Source organism: Peromyscus leucopus, chromosome 16_21 (genome assembly GCF_004664715.2).
Source record: "Peromyscus leucopus breed LL Stock chromosome 16_21, UCI_PerLeu_2.1, whole genome shotgun sequence".
NCBI classification, from domain to species: Eukaryota; Metazoa; Chordata; class Mammalia; order Rodentia; family Cricetidae; genus Peromyscus; species Peromyscus leucopus.
In genome coordinates, this window is record NC_051084.1 from 17177850 (window position 1) to 17196727 (window position 18878).

At 41.5% G+C, this 18878-nt stretch overlaps 1 protein-coding gene and 1 pseudogene across 2 annotated transcripts in view; one reads left to right on the forward strand and one right to left on the reverse strand.

The window, feature by feature from the left end:
* Positions 1-6464: 6464 nt before the first annotated feature.
* Positions 6465-7021, reverse strand: LOC114682698 (annotated as a pseudogene).
* Positions 7022-8413: 1392 nt separating this feature from the next.
* The window catches only part of LOC114682649 (putative HLA class I histocompatibility antigen, alpha chain H), a 53881-nt gene continuing 43416 nt past the window's right edge, over positions 8414-18878 (forward strand). Inside the window, exons 1-6 of one of the 2 annotated variants that reach the window (XM_037200169.1) lie at positions 8414-8534; positions 8725-8994; positions 9199-9474; positions 10623-10898; positions 11020-11130; positions 12999-13544. In XM_037200169.1, coding sequence (XP_037056064.1) covers positions 8450-8534; positions 8725-8994; positions 9199-9474; positions 10623-10898; positions 11020-11130; positions 12999-13042 — 1062 coding nt within the window. In that variant the 5' untranslated portion in view covers positions 8414-8449 and the 3' untranslated portion in view covers positions 13043-13544. Of the gene's footprint in view, positions 8535-8724; positions 8995-9198; positions 9475-10622; positions 10899-11019; positions 11131-12998; positions 13545-18878 lie in introns of those variants that run through there. The other variant, XM_037200168.1, reaches the window with a different exon arrangement.

The window sequence follows — 18878 nt, forward strand, 5'->3', positions numbered from 1 at the left end:
ACAAACATCACTGACAAAAAAAGGGCTGGAGAGATGGCTCAGCGGTTAAGAGCATCTGGCTGCTCTTCCAGAGGTCCTGAGTTCAATTCCCAGCAACCACATGGTGGCTCACAACCACCTGTAATGAGATCTGGCGCCCAATGTTTGTGTTACGAATTCATGAAAAAGCTGTTTGCCTGTGGCCTTGTGAGCCCCAGCTCAGGCCCAAGCTACACTCAGCCGGTTGTGGTGGCACACGCCGGTTGGATTTGCTGAAGGAGGCAGAGGCAGGAGGATCCCGAGTTTGAGGCCGGCCTAGGAGGCTTAGGAGAAGCTTTGGCCCAGACTGAGCCACAAACAGTGGTGGGACCATGGAAGCAGTGGCTACTGCTCCACGTTGCCATCTCCTTCTCATCATATTGGTGACTGTGGTGATGCTGCTACCTGGGACGAAGAATTTACTGCTGCTGGTTCAGAGAAGAATTGCCAGGACCATCGTGTTGCAAGAAAGCTTCGGCAAAGATCAGTTTGGAAAAGTTTGGCAAGACAAATGGTGGGGAGAAATTGTTGTGAAGATTTCCTGTACTAGGGAAGAATGTTCATGGTTCCGAGAGAGAGACATTTATCAGACTGTGATTGCTTCAAACCACAGAGGAGGCAAAAAAAAAAAAAAAAAAAAAAAAAAAAAAAAAAGTCTGCAGGAAACCATGACCATGCCTAACAGTGACTTTGAAATCTTCAAAAAGATGACAGGATCCTACAACGATGATTCCACATGGACTATGATAAAGCCATTAAGCCGATTAACACCATGGAAAAATCGACTTTGGACTACAAACTGATCGGAACAATTTCGAGAGGACTAGTTGAGATGATCCAGCCTGACAGACTACTCAAACAAGGACTTGAAACAAGCCCTGAACTTTCCAATTATGCAGAGACTAGACAAACGAAAAAGGACTTGATGATTAACCCCAAAATTTTCTTTTCAAGATTCCCTAAAGATATCTTCACCCCTAGAAAGCAAAAAGAAAAAGAGAATATAGATATGAGATAGATCATCGAATCTACTCTGAGAAAAAAGATAAATAATAGGATAAATAGGTGGATCATTGAATCTACACTGAAGAAAAAGGGGAAGATATAAAAATGACAAAAGGTAGACTACTGAATGTATTATGAAAAGAAAAAAGAGAGAATATGGATATGATAAGATAAAAAGGGAGATTATGGAATCTACTTTTAAAAAGGAACTACTTGCTTTAAATAAGATAAGTAATGAAAATTTTTTGGTCTGAGTTTATCAGATGTTACTGGATGGGACATTGTTAATATATATAATGGAGTTTTTTGTCTGGATCTGTCAAATGTTAATGGACTGGACATTGTTAATGTAATCTTGACTGTATATTGCATATACTTATTGAAGATAGTTTTTCTTGTATTAGTTATAAGCTTTCTTTAATTTTAGACAAAAAGAGAGGAGATGTGGTGGTATTGTGTTCCCCAAAATATTGTGTACCTTAATAAATTTATCTGGGGTCAGAGAACAGACAGCCACTAGATACAAAGGCTAGGAAATGGTGGCACTCACACCTTTAATCCTAGCATTCCAGAGATAGAAATCCCTCTGGATCTCTGTGAGTTCAAGGCCACATTGGAAATAGCCAAGCATGGTGACACGCCTTTAATCCCAGAAAGCCAGCCTTTAATCCTAGGGAGTGATGGTAGAAAGCATAAATGTATATAAGGCGTGGAGACCAGAAACTAGAGGCATTTGGCTGGTTAAGCATGTGGCTGGTTAAGCTTCAGGTTTTTGAGCAGTAATTCAGCTGAGACCCATTCCGGATGAGGACTCAGAGGCCTCCAGTCTGAGGAGACAAGACCAGCTGAGGATCCGGCGAGGTGAGATAGCTGTGGCTTGTTCTGTCTCTCTGATCTACCAGCATGGACCCCAATAACTCTCCTCAGGTTTGATTTTATTAATAAGAACTTTTAAGATTCCTGCAACAATCCTCTTTCCCTCAGCATGATCACCTCATGGCTATAAAGATGGTTTGAAGCAACAAGAGGCTCTGGGATGGCTCTTCAAATAACCCAGGTATATTTCTCTGTGGTGATGCTTCTTAGAAAGCAGTTTTAAAAGAGAGATTATAATTGGCTATGGCATAGTTTCCCTCAGACACACTAAGCCCAAGGAAAGTCAGCCTTTGCTAAGGCAGCCCAAAAGACCAGCTTTCCAGGCTGCTGCGGGGTTGTAAAAGGGATGCCACATATAGGTGAATTTGGAATAATTTTTTTTTCTATTTAGTGGTCTTAGAAACAGAATGAGACACACAAGCATACTGAAGGTCACTCTCTTTATTTCTTTCTCTATATCTGTTCCCTTTGTTATACACAGTTAATATATATTCAAGAGAAATTCTTCAGACATTGGAAGTTTTATTTGAAGTTTACATTTCATTTCTAAAGTAAATGATAAGAAGCAGACTCTTCTGATAACACATGTTATCTGCTTCTTAATTAGTGTGCAGCTGCAGCTTTAAAAGAAGATTCAGCTGCTCGGTTATCCACTAAAGAGAAAGCCTATAAAGGGTTATAAAGGGGTTATAAAGTTAAACTATTGGAGAGTCTAGAAAATAAAGAAATTGTGCATTACACTCTATATTTCTAAGTGTATAAAACATTTTAAACTAATATTTTGTGATTAACAATTGTCAAAAGTGTTGGTTTCTCTCGGACTCGGAGCTCCCAGATACTTAGAGTAGGAATAGGAGAAAACAGCTGAAGAAACAGGTCCCTAGTGCTGGGATAAAAGAAAAGTGGAGGGCCGGACAGTGGTGGCTGCGCATGCCTTTAATCCCAGCACTCAGGAGGCAGAGGCAGGGGGATCTGTATGAGTTCGAGGCCAGCCTGGTTTCCAAAGCGAGTTCCAGGAAAGACATAAAGCTACACAGAGAAACCCTGTCTCGAAAAACCAAAAAAAAAAAAAAAAAAAAGAGTGGAGGATCATTTTTCAATTTTCAATTAGCCCAAGTGGCTTGGCTAGCTCAGCAGGTGCTGTCAGCCTAACAGGGAAGCTTGCTTTGTAGCTCATCAAATAGACATAGCTGTTGCAAGCTGATATCCATGGCTGCAAGAAGTTTGGAAGTTAACTCTTTCCTTTCCTCTCCCAGTGATTTGTCCTGCTGAATGCTCTGACTGAAGCAGGCAGTGGTTGTAGCAGCCTCTACTTTCTGTCTTTTATGCTCTCAGGGGGTCTTGTGGAATGATTTACAAGTAGGAACAGCAGGGGAAGCCAAATAAGATGATGCAGTATTTTGCTGTCTCTTCCTTAGATCCCCAATGAAGGAAGGGAGGGAGGGAGGGGAGGAGAGTTTCAGAGTAAACATAGGCTCTCTGGTGCCTGTCATCCCCTGTAGCTGAGCCTGACCTACAAACCCAAGAAAACTCAGAGGTCTCCTTTGTTTCTTTTTATGTTCTTGGGGGCTCAGGCCATTTGGAATGTATGGTTAAACGTTGCAGGGGGAGACATTTAGGATTATGACACTGTTGCCTCCTTCTCCATGTCAGTTTTCTCCTCAGAGGTTAATTTGTCCATGTCTGATTTATCAGTATCCTCTTCTAGGCTGTTTTCTCTGGGATCTGTTATTAAAGGATAAACATTCTTTCTAGATTCTGAGTGAGGTGACATTGGAGGTGTTCTCTCATGGGGTCAGTTGGTTCCAGATCTGGTTTGTGCATCAGCTCTTGACCATTTGCCTGTGCTTTTCTAAGTCCATTCCATATGGCAAATGCCGTAAGAGGCATGTCCATCCTTTCATTTTTTGTACACCATTTATCTTAATATCTATCCCTATTGTCTACATCTAGGGTCCCCCAGTCTGGAAGCCAGGGGCTGACTTTTTGTTTGAACTTAGGAAATTCATTCAGCTGGCTCATACTAAATTTAATTCCTCTCTTCTTAAGCGTGTGTTTAATAATTTCAATGAACAATTGCTATTCTCTAGATTCTGTTTGACCCATTTTGAGGAAAAAAACAGAGACAAAGGAAAAGCCAAAAGGAAGGTTGGAAAATCAGACTACTCACCTGTCTTTTCTGGCTCTCCATGTCCAGGGGATCTGCAGAATCCTGACTGAGGGCTATCTGAGGCTGCTGATTAGGGAGTCCTCTCTCTTGATCACTCCCAGAAGGTGCTAATATGGAACAACCTCCATGAGGACTACTTCTTTTGGATAGTCTTCTGATTATCTTTTTGATGATCACTGATTCCAGCACCATATAACACAGCCCAAAAGACCAGCTTTCAAGGCTACTACAGCGTTGTAAAAAAATGCTACAGAGTAGCAGGACTTAGGAATAATTTTTTTTTTAATCTAAGGCACTTAGAAACAGAAGGAGACACACACGTGTACTGATGGTCACTCTCTATTTCTCCCTTTTTATGCTACTAAGAAATATTGCCCTTACTAGAACTTCTATGCTAGCAAAAGGAAACATAAACAGTATTAAAATTACTCCAAATAATGAGTATGGAGCTTTCCAAGAAGTTGGCACAGTCTGGAAACTACATTTTCTTAACTTCAGCTGGTACTCCATGTACTAACAGATGTTACCATAAATGCTCCATTACAGGTTATTCACTTTCCCACTAAGATTGCTACAGTAAAGAAGCTAAAACTGTTAGGTAGTGGTGGTGCATGCCTTTAATCTCAGCTTTCAGGATGTAGAGGCAGGTGGATCTCTGATTTCAAGGCTAGCCTGGTGTAGAAAGTGAGTTCTAGGACAGCCAGAGCTATAAAGAGAAACATTTATTTACTTATTTAGAGAAACTCTATCTTGAAAAACCAAAAAAAAAAAGAAATAAAAATAAAAATAAAAAAGGAAAAGAAGAAGTTAAAACTATAGGCATAACAAATTGGAGGCTTGGCCAATACAAAACATGTAGCCTGAAATGCTCCATTCTTTTTGTACCCAATTCATAAGCTTGTATTTATCTCTGACTACTGCTATTATTTTCCCACAGTCAAAAAAGGATAAATGGCTGCAAGTCTGGCCAAATGAACTTACTCTGACTTTTAACACTTTGGCTAAAAAATAGGATGTATGTGTTCCTTATAGCTAAGGGACTGAAAACATTTGTCCTTCCCCTGAGGTTCCTACATCAGAAAGAACTTTATGTAGTAACACTTAACCACCCAACTGACATCAGATGAAAGAAAAACATCCTCCTGGATTCATATGAATCAAAGCAAATGAGATCAGGACAATTGGAGGGCCAGCCCCACAAGTGACTTTACATTGCCAGGCCGGTTCTCAAGTCCTAGAGGCAGACAGCACCATAAAGTAGAGAGTCATTTCTCAAGGTCATGGATCAGGATCCATCTACTCCCCTCTCATAGTGTTCTTTGAAAAATCCTCCTAAAGATAAAGCTATTGCTTTATTATTATTATTATCATCATTATTATTATTTGCTTTTTTGAGACAGGGGTTCTCTGTGTTGCCATGGCTGTCCTGAACTTGCTCTGTAGACCAGGCTAGCCTCGAACTCAGAGATCCACATGCCTCTGACTCCTGAGTGCTGGGATCAATGGCATGTGCTGCCACCAAGGACCAGAAAGATAAAACTTTAAAACATTTTTCTTGTGCTTTTCTCTTTATGGGTCTTTCACTGATTAGCCAGGCTGACCTCACTTTTCAAATGCTGGGATTTCAGGTCTCTGTCACCATACTGAGCTTTGGTCTGCATTTCTTAAAACACAAGATATATATTCATCAGACACATGAGCTAAACCACTTGTGACTTAATTATTTTAAGTATAGTTGCTTTAATGGGTTTTGGGGGAATGTGCTTAGATTTATTCTTTTCTGATTATATAGTCTTATTCTGATTTATCCTTTTCATGTTTGAAGATTTATTGCCATTTGGTTATTGGTCTGCTTTTCCTTTTCTCAGCTGCCAACTTCTGTGTGACACTTGCAGGGAAATTTCAGATGGGGAAGTGACAGAGTCCAGGGACTATCACTCAAAATATGGAACTCTGGCATGCGGATTTGTTTGTTTGTCTTGGTTTTTGAGGAAGTGTCTGTTTCTGTAGTTCTGGTTGTCCTGGAGCTCACTGTGTACTCAAACTCATGGTTTTCTGCCTGCCCCTGTCTTCAGAGTACTGGGATCAAAGGCGTGTACCACCATGCTTAGCTTATACTGTTTTCGTTGTTGTTTGGTTGGTTGTTTTGCTTTTCAAATGCTTTATTTACTTACATTATTTTCTTGTGCAAATGGGCAAAACTGCACTGTTCACAGAAAGTTACACTGAGTGGGAAGGCAATCTCCAATTAGAAGCTGGCAACACAAGACCGACCCAGCACATGGAAATAACACAAGGCTCACCACAAATAGATCAGTAAAGGCATGTCAGGAAAATACAAGGAAGAAGAAGACAGTCAGAATCACTGTATGACTCTCATGGAAAATTGCAGAAGTCAAGGCATAAGGCAAAATTCTTCATGATGAGCATGTTGATTAGAGAGCTCCTCCCTATGAATATACAGTTTCTTGAATGTAGCTCCCTAAGTTTTCTCTTGATTCTTCTCATCTTTTCCATCATATCATCCATAGCCTCTCCATCTCCACTCATCTCATCATTAATCTGCCTGTTGGGTACAGCCTGTAGGAAGTTAAGAGCAAGTCAATGAGCTTATCCTCTTCTCTTGTTTCCTATAGGCTGGTAGCCATCACCTCTTCCCAAAGGGTGGTCAGTCTTCTGTCTCTTCTGCAGTAGCTTCTCCATTTCTTCCTTTTCCTGGGCCTATCCCTTTCCATGTCTTCCTCTTCCCAATTCTCTTTGAAACACATGCTGCCAGCAGACACGCTTGACTCACCCAGGCCTAATGCCAGCCTGCCATGTACAGGGCAGCAAGGAGCTGGTTGCCAGATGCCAGTGATGACTGTACCCAAGGCTGTGCAGCTCTGCAGTCTCTTGCTGGTTATTTTACATAAAGGAAGTTCGCAGCTGATGTTGAACAGGACTTTACTCTTCTCTCCCCTAGCCTGCCTAATGTCCTGAATCACCAAAGGAGAAAATAATTACCTCTGTTCCTCTCCCTTTGTTTTAAGAGTCTGTTATGGCAAGAAGCCTGTCAGCATCCTGGACACACTTTTGCCACATACCATCATCATCTACTTTAGTCCCATCCAATGCTCCAAAACAAAATAATTTTCAAATCATCTTTCTCTGGGCACAATAGGTAATTACATGTTCTCTGAGCACATTGACTTCCTCTAAAAATAATTTACTATTCCCCAACATTCTGCATTCTTTCCCTCTCTCACACATACAAAATATAGAATTCAGGCCATTCCTCAAATCCTGGAAGCCCTGGTGCCTCAGCCTCTTGAATGGTGGAAATAAGTCTTGTGTCTCCAAGACCAACACAAACCAATAGCGTTTGAAGCTGGATGGAACCCATAAAATTACTTAGCTATTTTCATGAGGTGTATGATATCAAAAATACTTTTATGCCTCTCAGATTTACTTGCTATGTTTACTGTGGTGTACTTGACAGTGAGTTAATCTGTTGACACCTTAATCTGAATCAAGGCTGTGAAAAACTAACCAGGAGTTACTACATTCTTCACCCTGACTACTTACTTGCAGAATGTAAGGGCAGTCTCACTTTTTAAAAGTCTTTTTTATAGTCAAAGTATCAAGGGACTGAAGAGATGGTTTTATGGTTAATAGTGTTTCCTGATATTGTAGATTACCCCAGGTCAGTTTATAGCCCCCAGCCTACAAATAACTGCGATTCCAGTTTTAGAGGATTTGACTTCCTCTTCTGACTTACATGACATCCTCACACACATGGCCTACATTCGCACATATTCACACGCACACACCCATGAATAAATCTTTTTTTTTTAATGTCAGTGTCACGTAGGGTAAGCTGGCCTTAAACTCATATCAAACTTCTTGCCCCAGCACAGTCTCCTAAGTGCTGAAATTACAGATGTCAGCCACCATGAGCAGCTTTTAACATGGCAAATGTCGTTTGAGTTAACCTACATCAAACTTTGGGGTACTTAATAATGTATAAACACAAATAAGAGATTCTGAAACCAAAACATTCATAATCTCAACACACCTCCTGACAGGACTCCAAGAGCTCCAATTACAGGAGGAAGGGGTCTCCATAAGTCCCTGGTCTGAGGTTTTGCCTTCACGGTGTTTGAGGTAGGGAAGCCATACATTGGGAATTCCCTCATGGCCCGGGAATTCCTTTCTGTAGCCTTCAATCAATGTTAGCTGTCCCTTCCGTCCATCTGGACACATGTTCTCACTCCCACTGCAAGTCCGAATTCTGGAGAAAGCCACTCACAGTCACTGTGGTCTCTCCCCACAAACCACGACGCTATAAATTTCCCAGAGAGGAACAAAGTCTCAATCCCTCCAGTTTTCCAGACACCAAGGATGGGGGCTGTAGTGCAGCGTCCAGCTCTCCTGCTGCTCTCAATACTCCTGCCTCTGATGAAGACCAAGACCCATAGTGGCGCTGGTGAGTGTGGGTCAGGAAGGGAAGGGTCTCTGTCAGAAGGAGCTAAGGCACCCGGCCAGGGCAGCATCCCAAAAGCCCTTTCTCATCACCCACCCAGATCCTCCCAGCCCTCTCCACCCCTAGACTTGATCCCCTCCAGGCCAGCACACCTGCCCATGGTCCCGCGAGTCTCACTGTGCACCGTCCCCAGGGTCACACTCGCTGCGGTATTTCGTAACCACGACAGCGTCTCCAACTGGTCTCCAAGATCTCAAAGTCTTCGTTGTTGGTTATGTGGACGACACTCAAATCCTGCGCTTCGAAAGTGACATGGCCACTAAGATGGAACCGCTCGTGCCATGGGCGAAGCAGATGGGGAGGGATTATTGGGAATGGGAGAGAATAGGTCTGGAGAGTTATTCACACAAAGCCCGAGAAAACGTGCGATTTGCACTCAGGATCTATAACCAGAGCAATGACGGTGAGTGACCCCTACATGTCTCCCTGGGCTGGCCCAAGTCGCCCTGGGACCCAGATTCTAGGTTCGGTCCGAGGCTGCTGGGCCCGCAGAGACACTGGGTCCAAGAAAGCATCGGACTAAGACCAGGTTTCTGGCTCAGTTTAGGTGGAAATTCTGTGGGTGGGCTGGGCCCTGAGACCAGGCTGACTTTGGGGGTGGCGGCAGGCTCTCATACCTTCCAGTGTTTCATTGGTTGCGACGTGGGTCCAGACCGACTCTTCCTCCGTGGGCACTATAGACATGCCTTTGATGGCCGTGATTACATCAGCCTGAACGAGGACCTGAGAACTTGGACTGTGGCAGACAGGACGGCTCAGATGGCCCAGCGAAGGTGGGAGGAAAAAAAGGTAGCACAGGACTGGAGGCTCATCTTGGAGGGCCAGTGCGTTGCTTGGCTACTCAGACACCTGGAGATAGGGAAGGAGACTCTGCAGCGCTCAGGTAAGAGGGGCTGAGAAACAATTCCTCCTTCTGCACTCAGAGTAGGGCGCATGCCTCCAAGGAGGGAGGAAAATGAAACTAGCTGTAATACTGTAGCTCTCTCTTGTATCTGGAGGGGAAGGAGTGCTCCTGGTTTTTCTGACCCAACATCAGAGAGTGACTCTCCCGGGACTCACCCCTCTCTCAAGACAGTTTAGGGTCTCTTGGGATAATAGGAAAGATGTAAAATGAATCTTAAATGGTCTTATTAAGTAAAAACAAACAAAACAAAAAAACCTGGTGCCACTTATTGGGGTAAATTCTGAAAGATCAGAGAAACAGAACAAGCCACAGCCAACCTCACCTCACAACTCCTCAGCTGATTCCTTTTCCTCAGACTGGAAGCCTCTGAATCCTCACCCGAATGGATCTCAGCTGAACTGCTGCTTGAAAGCCTAAAAGCTAAAAGCCTCTAGTTCCTAGTCTACATGCCTTATATGCCTTTCTGCTTCCTGCCATCACATCCTGGGATTAAAAACTTGTCTTTCCCAAGCAAGACAGGAGATCTCAAGTGCTGGACTAAAGTTGTGTGCACCACACCTGGCTTTGTTCCTAGTGTGGCCTTGAACTCACAGAGATCCATCTGGTGATAGGATTAAAGGTGTGTGTGCCATCATTTTCTGGCCTCTATGTCTAATCTGGTGGCTGTTCTGATCTCTAATCCCAGATAAGTTTTATTAGGGTACACAATATATTGGGGGACACAATATATCACCACAGAAAGAAGATCCCTGAAATCACCAACAGAAACCCTGTTCAGTCTGCAGCCCATTGTGAACTATGGCTTCTCAGAGGCTGAGTTTTCTGCCCACACCCAGTGTCTTTGGAGGTCTGACTTAAGTGATGATGAATCTCTCATCCCTCCACCCAAGTCAAGACCAGAAATCCTCTTTTCATGATGGGAGACTTGGGAGTATCCCTTTTCCAAGTAATAGATTATACCAAGTGCCCGAGTATGCACAACTTATGTGGAATTTTCACCCCTCACACCCCACATCTCCTGCCTACATCTTGATTCTTCTGTGCATTGCTAGGACAGGCACATGAATATAGCTTAAGTCCCCAGAAAAATTATAAAATGCTCGAATTTTCCCAACTCTTCTCCTCAGACCCTCCAAAGACACATGTAACTCATCACCCCAGACCTGAAGGTGATGTCACCTTGAGATGCTGGGCCATCAGATTCTACCCAGCTGAGATCACCTTGACCTGGAAGAGGGATGGGGAAGACCAGACCCAGGACATGGAGCTGGTGAACACCAGGCCTGCAGGTGATGGAACCTTCCAGAAGTGGGCAGCTGTGGTAGTACCTTCTGGAGAGGAGCAGAGATACACATGCCATGTGCAGCATCAGGGGCTGCCTGAGCCCCTCACCCTGAGATGGGGTAAGGAGGGGTGTGAGCACAGAGCCTGTTATCAGGAAGACAGGTGACCTTCTGGAGACTATGAGTGGGATCAGTGCTGAGCTGGGGGTTAGGACCCCTCAACTCTACTCTGTCTTCCCAGAGCCACCACCTCCTTGGCCCACAATTGGAATGACTGTTGGTGTGGTTCTCCTTGGAGTTGTGGTCACTGGAGCTGTGGCTGCCATTGTGATGATGAGGAAGAAAAGTGCAGGTAGGGAAGGGATTGGTGTCTGAGGGTTTTCCATGAGTTGAATCCCTAGATGGAAATATGCTCATGTCCTGTTTTGTTACTATGAGACACACCTATGTGTGAGTGCTTATCTAACCTGGGATTCAGTGGACTAGCAGATTTTTGTTTTGTTTTGCTTTTTTTTTTTTTTTTTTTTTTTTAAAGACAAAGTATTTTTACATAGCGCTGGCTGTCCTGGAACCCACTATGTAGATTGGGCTAGAATCAAACTCAAAGATCCACCTGTCTCTGCCTCCCAAGTGCTACCTTAAACAGCTGTGCTAATCTTTTTAAAGTCTGGGCTATGGAGGTACTCTAGAGCATCATTACCCTGGATCTCTGGCAGTCTTTTTATGTCCTATGATGTAGTTAGTCAGGTAACTTTTCTAGGAATCTTTCATCGTTGTATTTCTACCTTTTATCATCTTTTTTTAAAAATTTTATTTTTATCCTCTTATCATCTTTTTCTGGCTCTTGAACTCTCCTTACACATTAAGGGAACACCTAGTAAGTGTACAGAAAGGAGACAGAGAGCAAGTTCCTCTGTCACTTTCCTAACATTCCTGCAGCTGGGCACCACATGGTAGTCCTCGGCTCCACCAGCTGAGTGACCACATGCTACACCTTGACTCAGCACATGGTGATAAGGAAAAGCTGGAACTGCATAAGTGAATTTGGCTGGGGTGACATTGGCACATCCAGTTCCCATGAGTGGCAGGAAATCTGTCCCACGGAGACCAGATCCTGGGTGTCAATGATTCCTGTGCTCAGTGGATCCTTGTGGGACGTGGTATTGATGAGCTTGTCAGTTCTGTTCCCAGCTATGAAGCCTCAGATTTGATTCATGGCTTTTTCCAAAACAAAATAATCACCAACCCTCCAACATTTTATTAAATTCATTTGGCTTTAAATGATAAGAATTTTTATTCCATTATTTATACTTAAAAGTAAGAAATCAGCCCAGGGAATTTTCAGATAGCAGTCTGTCAGAGACTCCATGTAATTATTTATATTCTATCTGTATTTTCTGTCTGAAGCTACACCTCATGGGAGAGAAAACAATATAATCTATCAACATAACAACTCAGGACTGATAATGTCTATTCTCCCTTCTCTTTCTCAACCCCTCCCCAAAATGGAATGCCTGCATAACACCCTTTTCCATCATGGATGTTGTTCTCACCACTAACATCAGTGGCCATAAATCTTGTTCCAAAATACTCAGGACTCCTTCCAAATCCCTCATTTAGATTGCTCAGAATGTAGCCCAGGTGCTGTGGGATGTTCTGTATGTCCTGTGGGAGCTTGTTCTCGGGTTCCTCGTGGCTTTACCCAGCAGGACACATAGAGGATGATTAGGACCATAAGCCTGAGTGCAGGTGTCTGATATGGTCTGCACTTGGTTGTGCTCTGGGATGGTCTGTATGTCAAGTTGCTCTGATTGGTCAATAAATAAAACACTGATTGGCCCATGACTAGGCAGGAAGTATAGGCAAGACCAACAGAGAGGAGAAATAAAAGAACAGGAAGGCAGAAGGAGTCACTGCCAGCCACTGCCAGGACAAGCCACTGCCAGGACAAGCAACATGTAAAGATGCCAGTAAGCCACGAGCCACGTGGCAAGGTATAGATTTATGGAAATGGATTAATTTAAAATGTAAAAACAGTTAGCAAGAAGCCTGCCACGGCCATACAGTTTGTAAGCAATATAAGTCTCTGTGTTTACTTGGTTGGGTCTGAGCAGCTGTGGGACTGGTGGTTACAAAGATTTGTCCTGACTGTGGGCAAGGCAGGAAAACTCTAGCTACACCCAGGACTCACACTTGCTTTTTCTGTTTCTCTGTTAACAGCATCTCACACTGTATCCCAGGCTGGCTTGGGAATCACTATGTAGCTCTGATGGTTAATCTTCATTGCCAACTTGAGTGGATTAGAATCTCCTTGGAGATTCAATTCTGGTCATATCTGTAAGAGTGTTTCCATAGATTAATTAAGGATGGAAGGCCCACCCTGGGGCCCAAGGATAAAATGAAGAACAGAAAAAAGCCAGATGTGAGGATGCCTCCACACTGCTTCCTGATCTACTAAAGTTGGAGGAATCCCAGCCACATGCCCCTGCTGCAATTTATTCCATCATACCTTATGCTGAGATTGACTGAACCTTCTGAAATCATGAATCAGAATCAATCTTTCTTCCTTTAAGTTGCTTCTGTTGGATATTTTGTCACACAATTTAAAAAAAGTTAATAATAAAAATCCATATGGCATTGAAATAACTGCAATCCTCTTTCCCCAGCCTGGAGTGTTAGAATTACATATAGGTGCTATGGGATGGTCTGTATGTCAAATTGCTCTGATTGGTCAATAAATAAAACACTGATTGGCCAGTGGCTAGGCAGGAAGTATAGGTTGGACTAACAGAGAGGAGAAAAGAAAGAACAGGAAGGCAGAAGGAGACACTGCCAATTGCCGCCATGACAAGAGGCATGTGAAGACGCCGATAAGCCACGAGCCACGTGGCATGGTATAGATTTATGGAAATGGATTAATTTAAAATGTAAAAACAGTTAGCAAGAAGCCTGCCATGGCCATACAGTTTGTAAGCAGTATAAGTCTCTGTGTTTACTTGGTTGGGTCTGAGCAGCTGTGGGACTGGCAGGTGACAAAGATTTGTCCTGACTGTGGGCAAGGCAGGAAAACTTCAGCAACATATAGGAGCCACCATACCTGGCAGCAAGAATTATTTATGTAACGTGCCCTAAGTGAGGCTGATGGATCTAGGAGGCCCAGGAGCTCCTTGTCTACATTCCTTGCAGCTCCATGATCTGAATAACAGCTGCCTCTGCACCACTTGTTATAAATACAGAGATTCTTGTGTCTTCACAGATTCCCCCAAGCCTTTTGTTTTGTTTCTGTTTGTGGGGTTTGGTTCCTTTTGTTTGTTGAAACAGTCTCACTATGTAGCCTTGACTGGCCTGGAACTAGCTGTACATGTAGACCATGCCGTCTACAATTGATAATCCTTTTGATGATTTTATTCACTGCCAAGTTTTTAAATGCCATTTAAGACCACCTCCCAAAAGTCAGACAGTGGTGGCGCAAGCCTTTAATCCCAGCACTCAGGAGGCAGACCCAGGCAGATCTCTGTAAGTTCGAAGCCAGCCTGGTCTACAGAGCGAGAGCCAAGACAGGCACCAAAACTACACAGAGAAACCCTGTCTTGAAAAACCAAAAAATAATAATAATAATAATAATAATAAATTAAAAAATAAAAAAAAGACCATCTCCCAAATAAATTTCTCCAGCCCAGACAAGCCTAGTCTGCAGGTTTATTTTATCTGTTCTCTGTCAATCTGGTTGCCTTATGTGTGTTTCTGCATCTGCAAATAGCAAATCTATTCTGCTACTTGTACAGTCCTAAATTTTTGTTAGCATCTTTACTTCATTTTGTATTCCAGATTAATCCAATAGGAAATATTGTGATGTTCATGTTTTAAATGAATATAAAATTCAATTTCTTTGCTCTGTTTTCTCTGCTCATACCTTAAAGAAAAGCAGCCTGTGTCCCTTCCCTAAACTACTAAATGAATTTCCAATTGATTCCTCCATTGTCTTGCTTAATTCCCACAAATTTATCCAGTTATCAACTACAATGATCCTTTATTTGTTTGTTTGTTTGTTTTTGAAATACAGTCTATGGAGCTGAACTTGTAGTCTCCTGTGTCTGCTTCCCAGTTCCTGAGCTTCCAGGTGTGCATCACAACACCTGACTCTTGCTTTTGTTGTCTTTGAATTATTTATATATTGTAGACATTAATCCTCTTTTAGATTATAACTGGTAAAGATTTTCTCCCATTCCTTAGATTATATTTTCACTCTCTAATTGTTTCTTTGCTGAGTAGATGCTTTTTAATTTCATGCAATACAATTTGTCAACTCTTGCTATTATTTCTTGAGCCTTTAATCCTTTCTCAAAAGACCTGGTCTATGCATATACCAAAAGGGTTTTTCTCTAGCAGAATTTAGAGTTTCATATTACATTTAAGGTCTTTGAGATTATTTTTCTTTAGGGTGAGAGATGAGGATGCAGTTTTCTTCCTCTACATGGGGATATCAAGTTTTCCCAATAACATTTGTTGAATAGGTTTGTCTTTTTCCCCTGATGCATGTCTTAGGCATTGTGATTGAATAAAATAACTGTATGTAGGTTTTTTTTTCAGTTATCAGAGGGTCAGGGAATGCCATAGTAATCACACTGTGTAACAGACCTCACACAAGGGATTTACTTGGACGGGGGTGCAAAAGCCTGCCTCAGCATGAGGATGGAAGAGAGGGAAGTAGGTGGGGAGGAAGAGAGGAAGGGGGAGACAGGGATAGGGGAGGGAGGGAGGGAAAGAGAGGGGTGATGACTTGGACTTTATAAGGGGTATGGAGCATGAGCATTTGGGACCATGGCACGGTGGAAATGTGTCCCATTGTGATGACAGTGATGCTTGTGCTGAGCTTTTGAAGGCTGGGTGGGGGATGAGGGAGCACCTGGTTATGGAATGTGGATGGTTCTAACACTGTAGCTATAGATTACATCTGAGTCCTCTATTCTATTCCATTAATCCGTGTATTTCAGTGCCTGTTCCACACCTGTTATTTCTCCTTCTTCTTCTTCTTCTTCTTCTTCTTCTTCTTCTTCTTCTTCTTCTTCTTCTTCTTCTTCTTCTTCTTCTTCTTCTTTTTCTTGTTTTTTTTGTTTATTTGTTTAAAGTCATGTCTCTGTAATAGAATTTAAGATCAGAATTTTAACACTTCTAGTATTGTTCTTCCTGCTAAGAACTATTTTGGCTTTTAGGAGTATTTCCTGCATCCAAATGTAGATGTAACCAACCGTCTTTTAAAATAAGAAACACAGAACCAATGTAAAACATAAAGCCAAGAGGTCAGGGCTCAGAGCTAAAACCTTACCCTTCCTCCTGCAGTGGTCCTACTTCTTCAAAAGAGACCTACTTCCTGTGTTTGTCTTGATATAGTCTTTCTGTTCTGCCTTCTCATTGGTTGTAAACCCAAACACGTGACTGCCTCATCACTGCCTATAAGTACAGCCCTCCAGGTCTTAAAGACGTATGTGTCCAATGCTGGCTGTATCCCTGAACACACAGAGATCTATCTAGCTCTTTCTACCAAGTGCTGGGATTAAAGGCGTGCGCCACCACCGCCAAGCTCTTTCTATAGTTCTAATAGCTCAGACCCCGGGCAACTTCACTTATTAACATACAATTAAAATCACATTTCAGTACAAATAAAATACCACATTTCCCCTTTTCTATTTTAATAAAAAGAAAAAAAAGCAAAAGGTTATAACTAACAAAAGAAAAACTATATACAAAAGTACAATAACTATATACAATATATACAAGTAATAAATACCTAAACAACGTCTAGTCCATTTGTATTTGATAAATTCAGAGAAAATAATTCCATTATCTATCCTATTTTGGTAAGTCCAAAATGTATCTAATTCACTTTCTATCCTAATTAATTTTCAACTATAACTAACTAACCTTCAACTATAACTAACTAATCTTCAACTCCCTCAGAGACCCAAGAAGGAAATAACATTAGCTAACAAAAATAAAAACAGGAAGTGCATGCAAGCAACTTCCAAAAAAAATTGTGAGTTGACAGAAACAGCCAGCTGCCTGGACAGTCACCTGAGGTTTCTCTGCAGTGTTGGGGCATCATCTTCAGCCTGTAAGCTTAGCGTATCTGACAGACTCATTTGTGAAGTAGGATATACACAAGGTCAACAGTTCAAAGTCACATTGGGTGAGAGCAGTACATGTACCAGAAACACCTGAATTCCACTAGTGTCATGTCATGATTCAGGATTTTAAATTCTGGAAATTGTTGATGGTTTTTTAATTCAGCTGTCCATTCTTCTTGGCTGTGTATATATGGCTTCATCTCAGCATCCCCTTCTTCTCCACATCCCTCTATTAAATGCCAATCTACTATTGAGAGGCGTGAGCTTAGTTACTCTTCAAGAATAACTATTTCAGCTGCTGTTCCATTGCACATCGGAAGTCATTGGCCCACTGCCTGTTCAGCTGCCTTCAAAGAAAAGGGCACTGTATCTTTTCCATATTGTGAAGGCCACTTCAGAGATGGTGCCATATTGTACTGGCCTCAGAAGATGCCTTTTGATAAAGCCATAACCACACTTGTTTCGGCAAAAATCAGTAGTCCCTTGTTTCGTGTTCTGTCTGTCCATTTTGTCCTGTTGATTCGAGGATACTTTGTTGTCCAGTGGCTAACTTTTGCCACAATGAAAGTTAACTCCATATGCAGTTTCTTCAATGCCCATATTTTCTCTGAAGTAGATTGGTACTGCTAGGAGCCGACATGTCTCAAAAAAGAAAAATTTCTAAGTTATTAAAACATTTTAAATGCCATATTCTGTAGATTTCTGAAGGGTTTGAAGATGACATGTCTATCTAAAATATGTCTGCTCAATTTTGAAAACATATCTAATATGACTACAAGTTCTATTGTAATGTCTAACTACTAACTTGCATTTCTTTATATCCTAATAGTTGGTAAAAATAACATTCAAGGATCATAAAATTACATTAAATTGTTAAATGAATGGTATAAATACAATTAGAAATATACATATAGCATTTTCTAACAATATCAATTTCAAATTTGTATACAATATAAAACAATCCAATCCAATGTAGAGTATTTAAAACTAGTAATTGTCTTTTTCTTCTTTTCTTTTCTTTCTTTTTTTTAAACAAGAACCTTAAATCTAATCTCCTTTGCTTAGCCTTTTCCAAACCCTTGACAACAACTTGTAACCAACCCCCCTAATCAATGAAAACTATCCCAGACCCCAAACCCATTAAAAAGACCAAAAAACCACCTGCCCCACACCACCTCTTTGGGAATGTGGGCGTCGTATTCTTAAAATTGCTTCCTGATGGGTATGGGTGAAGTTATCTTTATCCTGAAAGAAAAATTTTAGGTTAATTGTCAAATTCTAGGAAAGGTAACTATATCCTTCATTATCCAGTCTGTGTATAATGCCAAAGTTCAGGGTTTATCTCAAGTCCTGATTCAAGTAGTCTTTGAGACTGGATCATCTCAGCTAGTCATCTCAAAATTGCTCTGAGCACCTTGTAGTTCAAAGCTGATCTGTGGATGATGTTTTTCAGCTTAATGATATTATTATTATCCACGTGGAATTGTTGTTGTTGTGGGGCCCCATCTTCTTTCTGGAGACTTCAATTGATTTTAGGTGTGGTCGTGATTTCCTGCAGAAAACTGATAAGAGACTCAAACACAAAGACATCTATATGCAGCTAATTGAAGCCTTTTTTCTAGAATTAGTTAGTACTCTATATGACCATTCATATCTTAACAAAGTTTAAAATGTATATATATCTATATATAAATCTTGTAAATTTTGATATAAAATTTATACTTTAAGAAAAGTTTAAAGAATCAGAATAGAATCAAAGAGTTGAGATTAGTAATAGAATAGTCCCTTAATTAATTTGGCTTTTGTCCTGTCCCATAGCAGAAGATGGCTCTTTTATTCTGGCATGATACAGGGAATTTGCATTTTCCTTTTAACAACATGCTTGAGTTTAAAGAAGGAGAGAGCCATTCTCCAACTCCAAAGTCAGCTTTAAATTTTAATTGAACTGGGACTATTAGAAGACCAATAGTGTTAA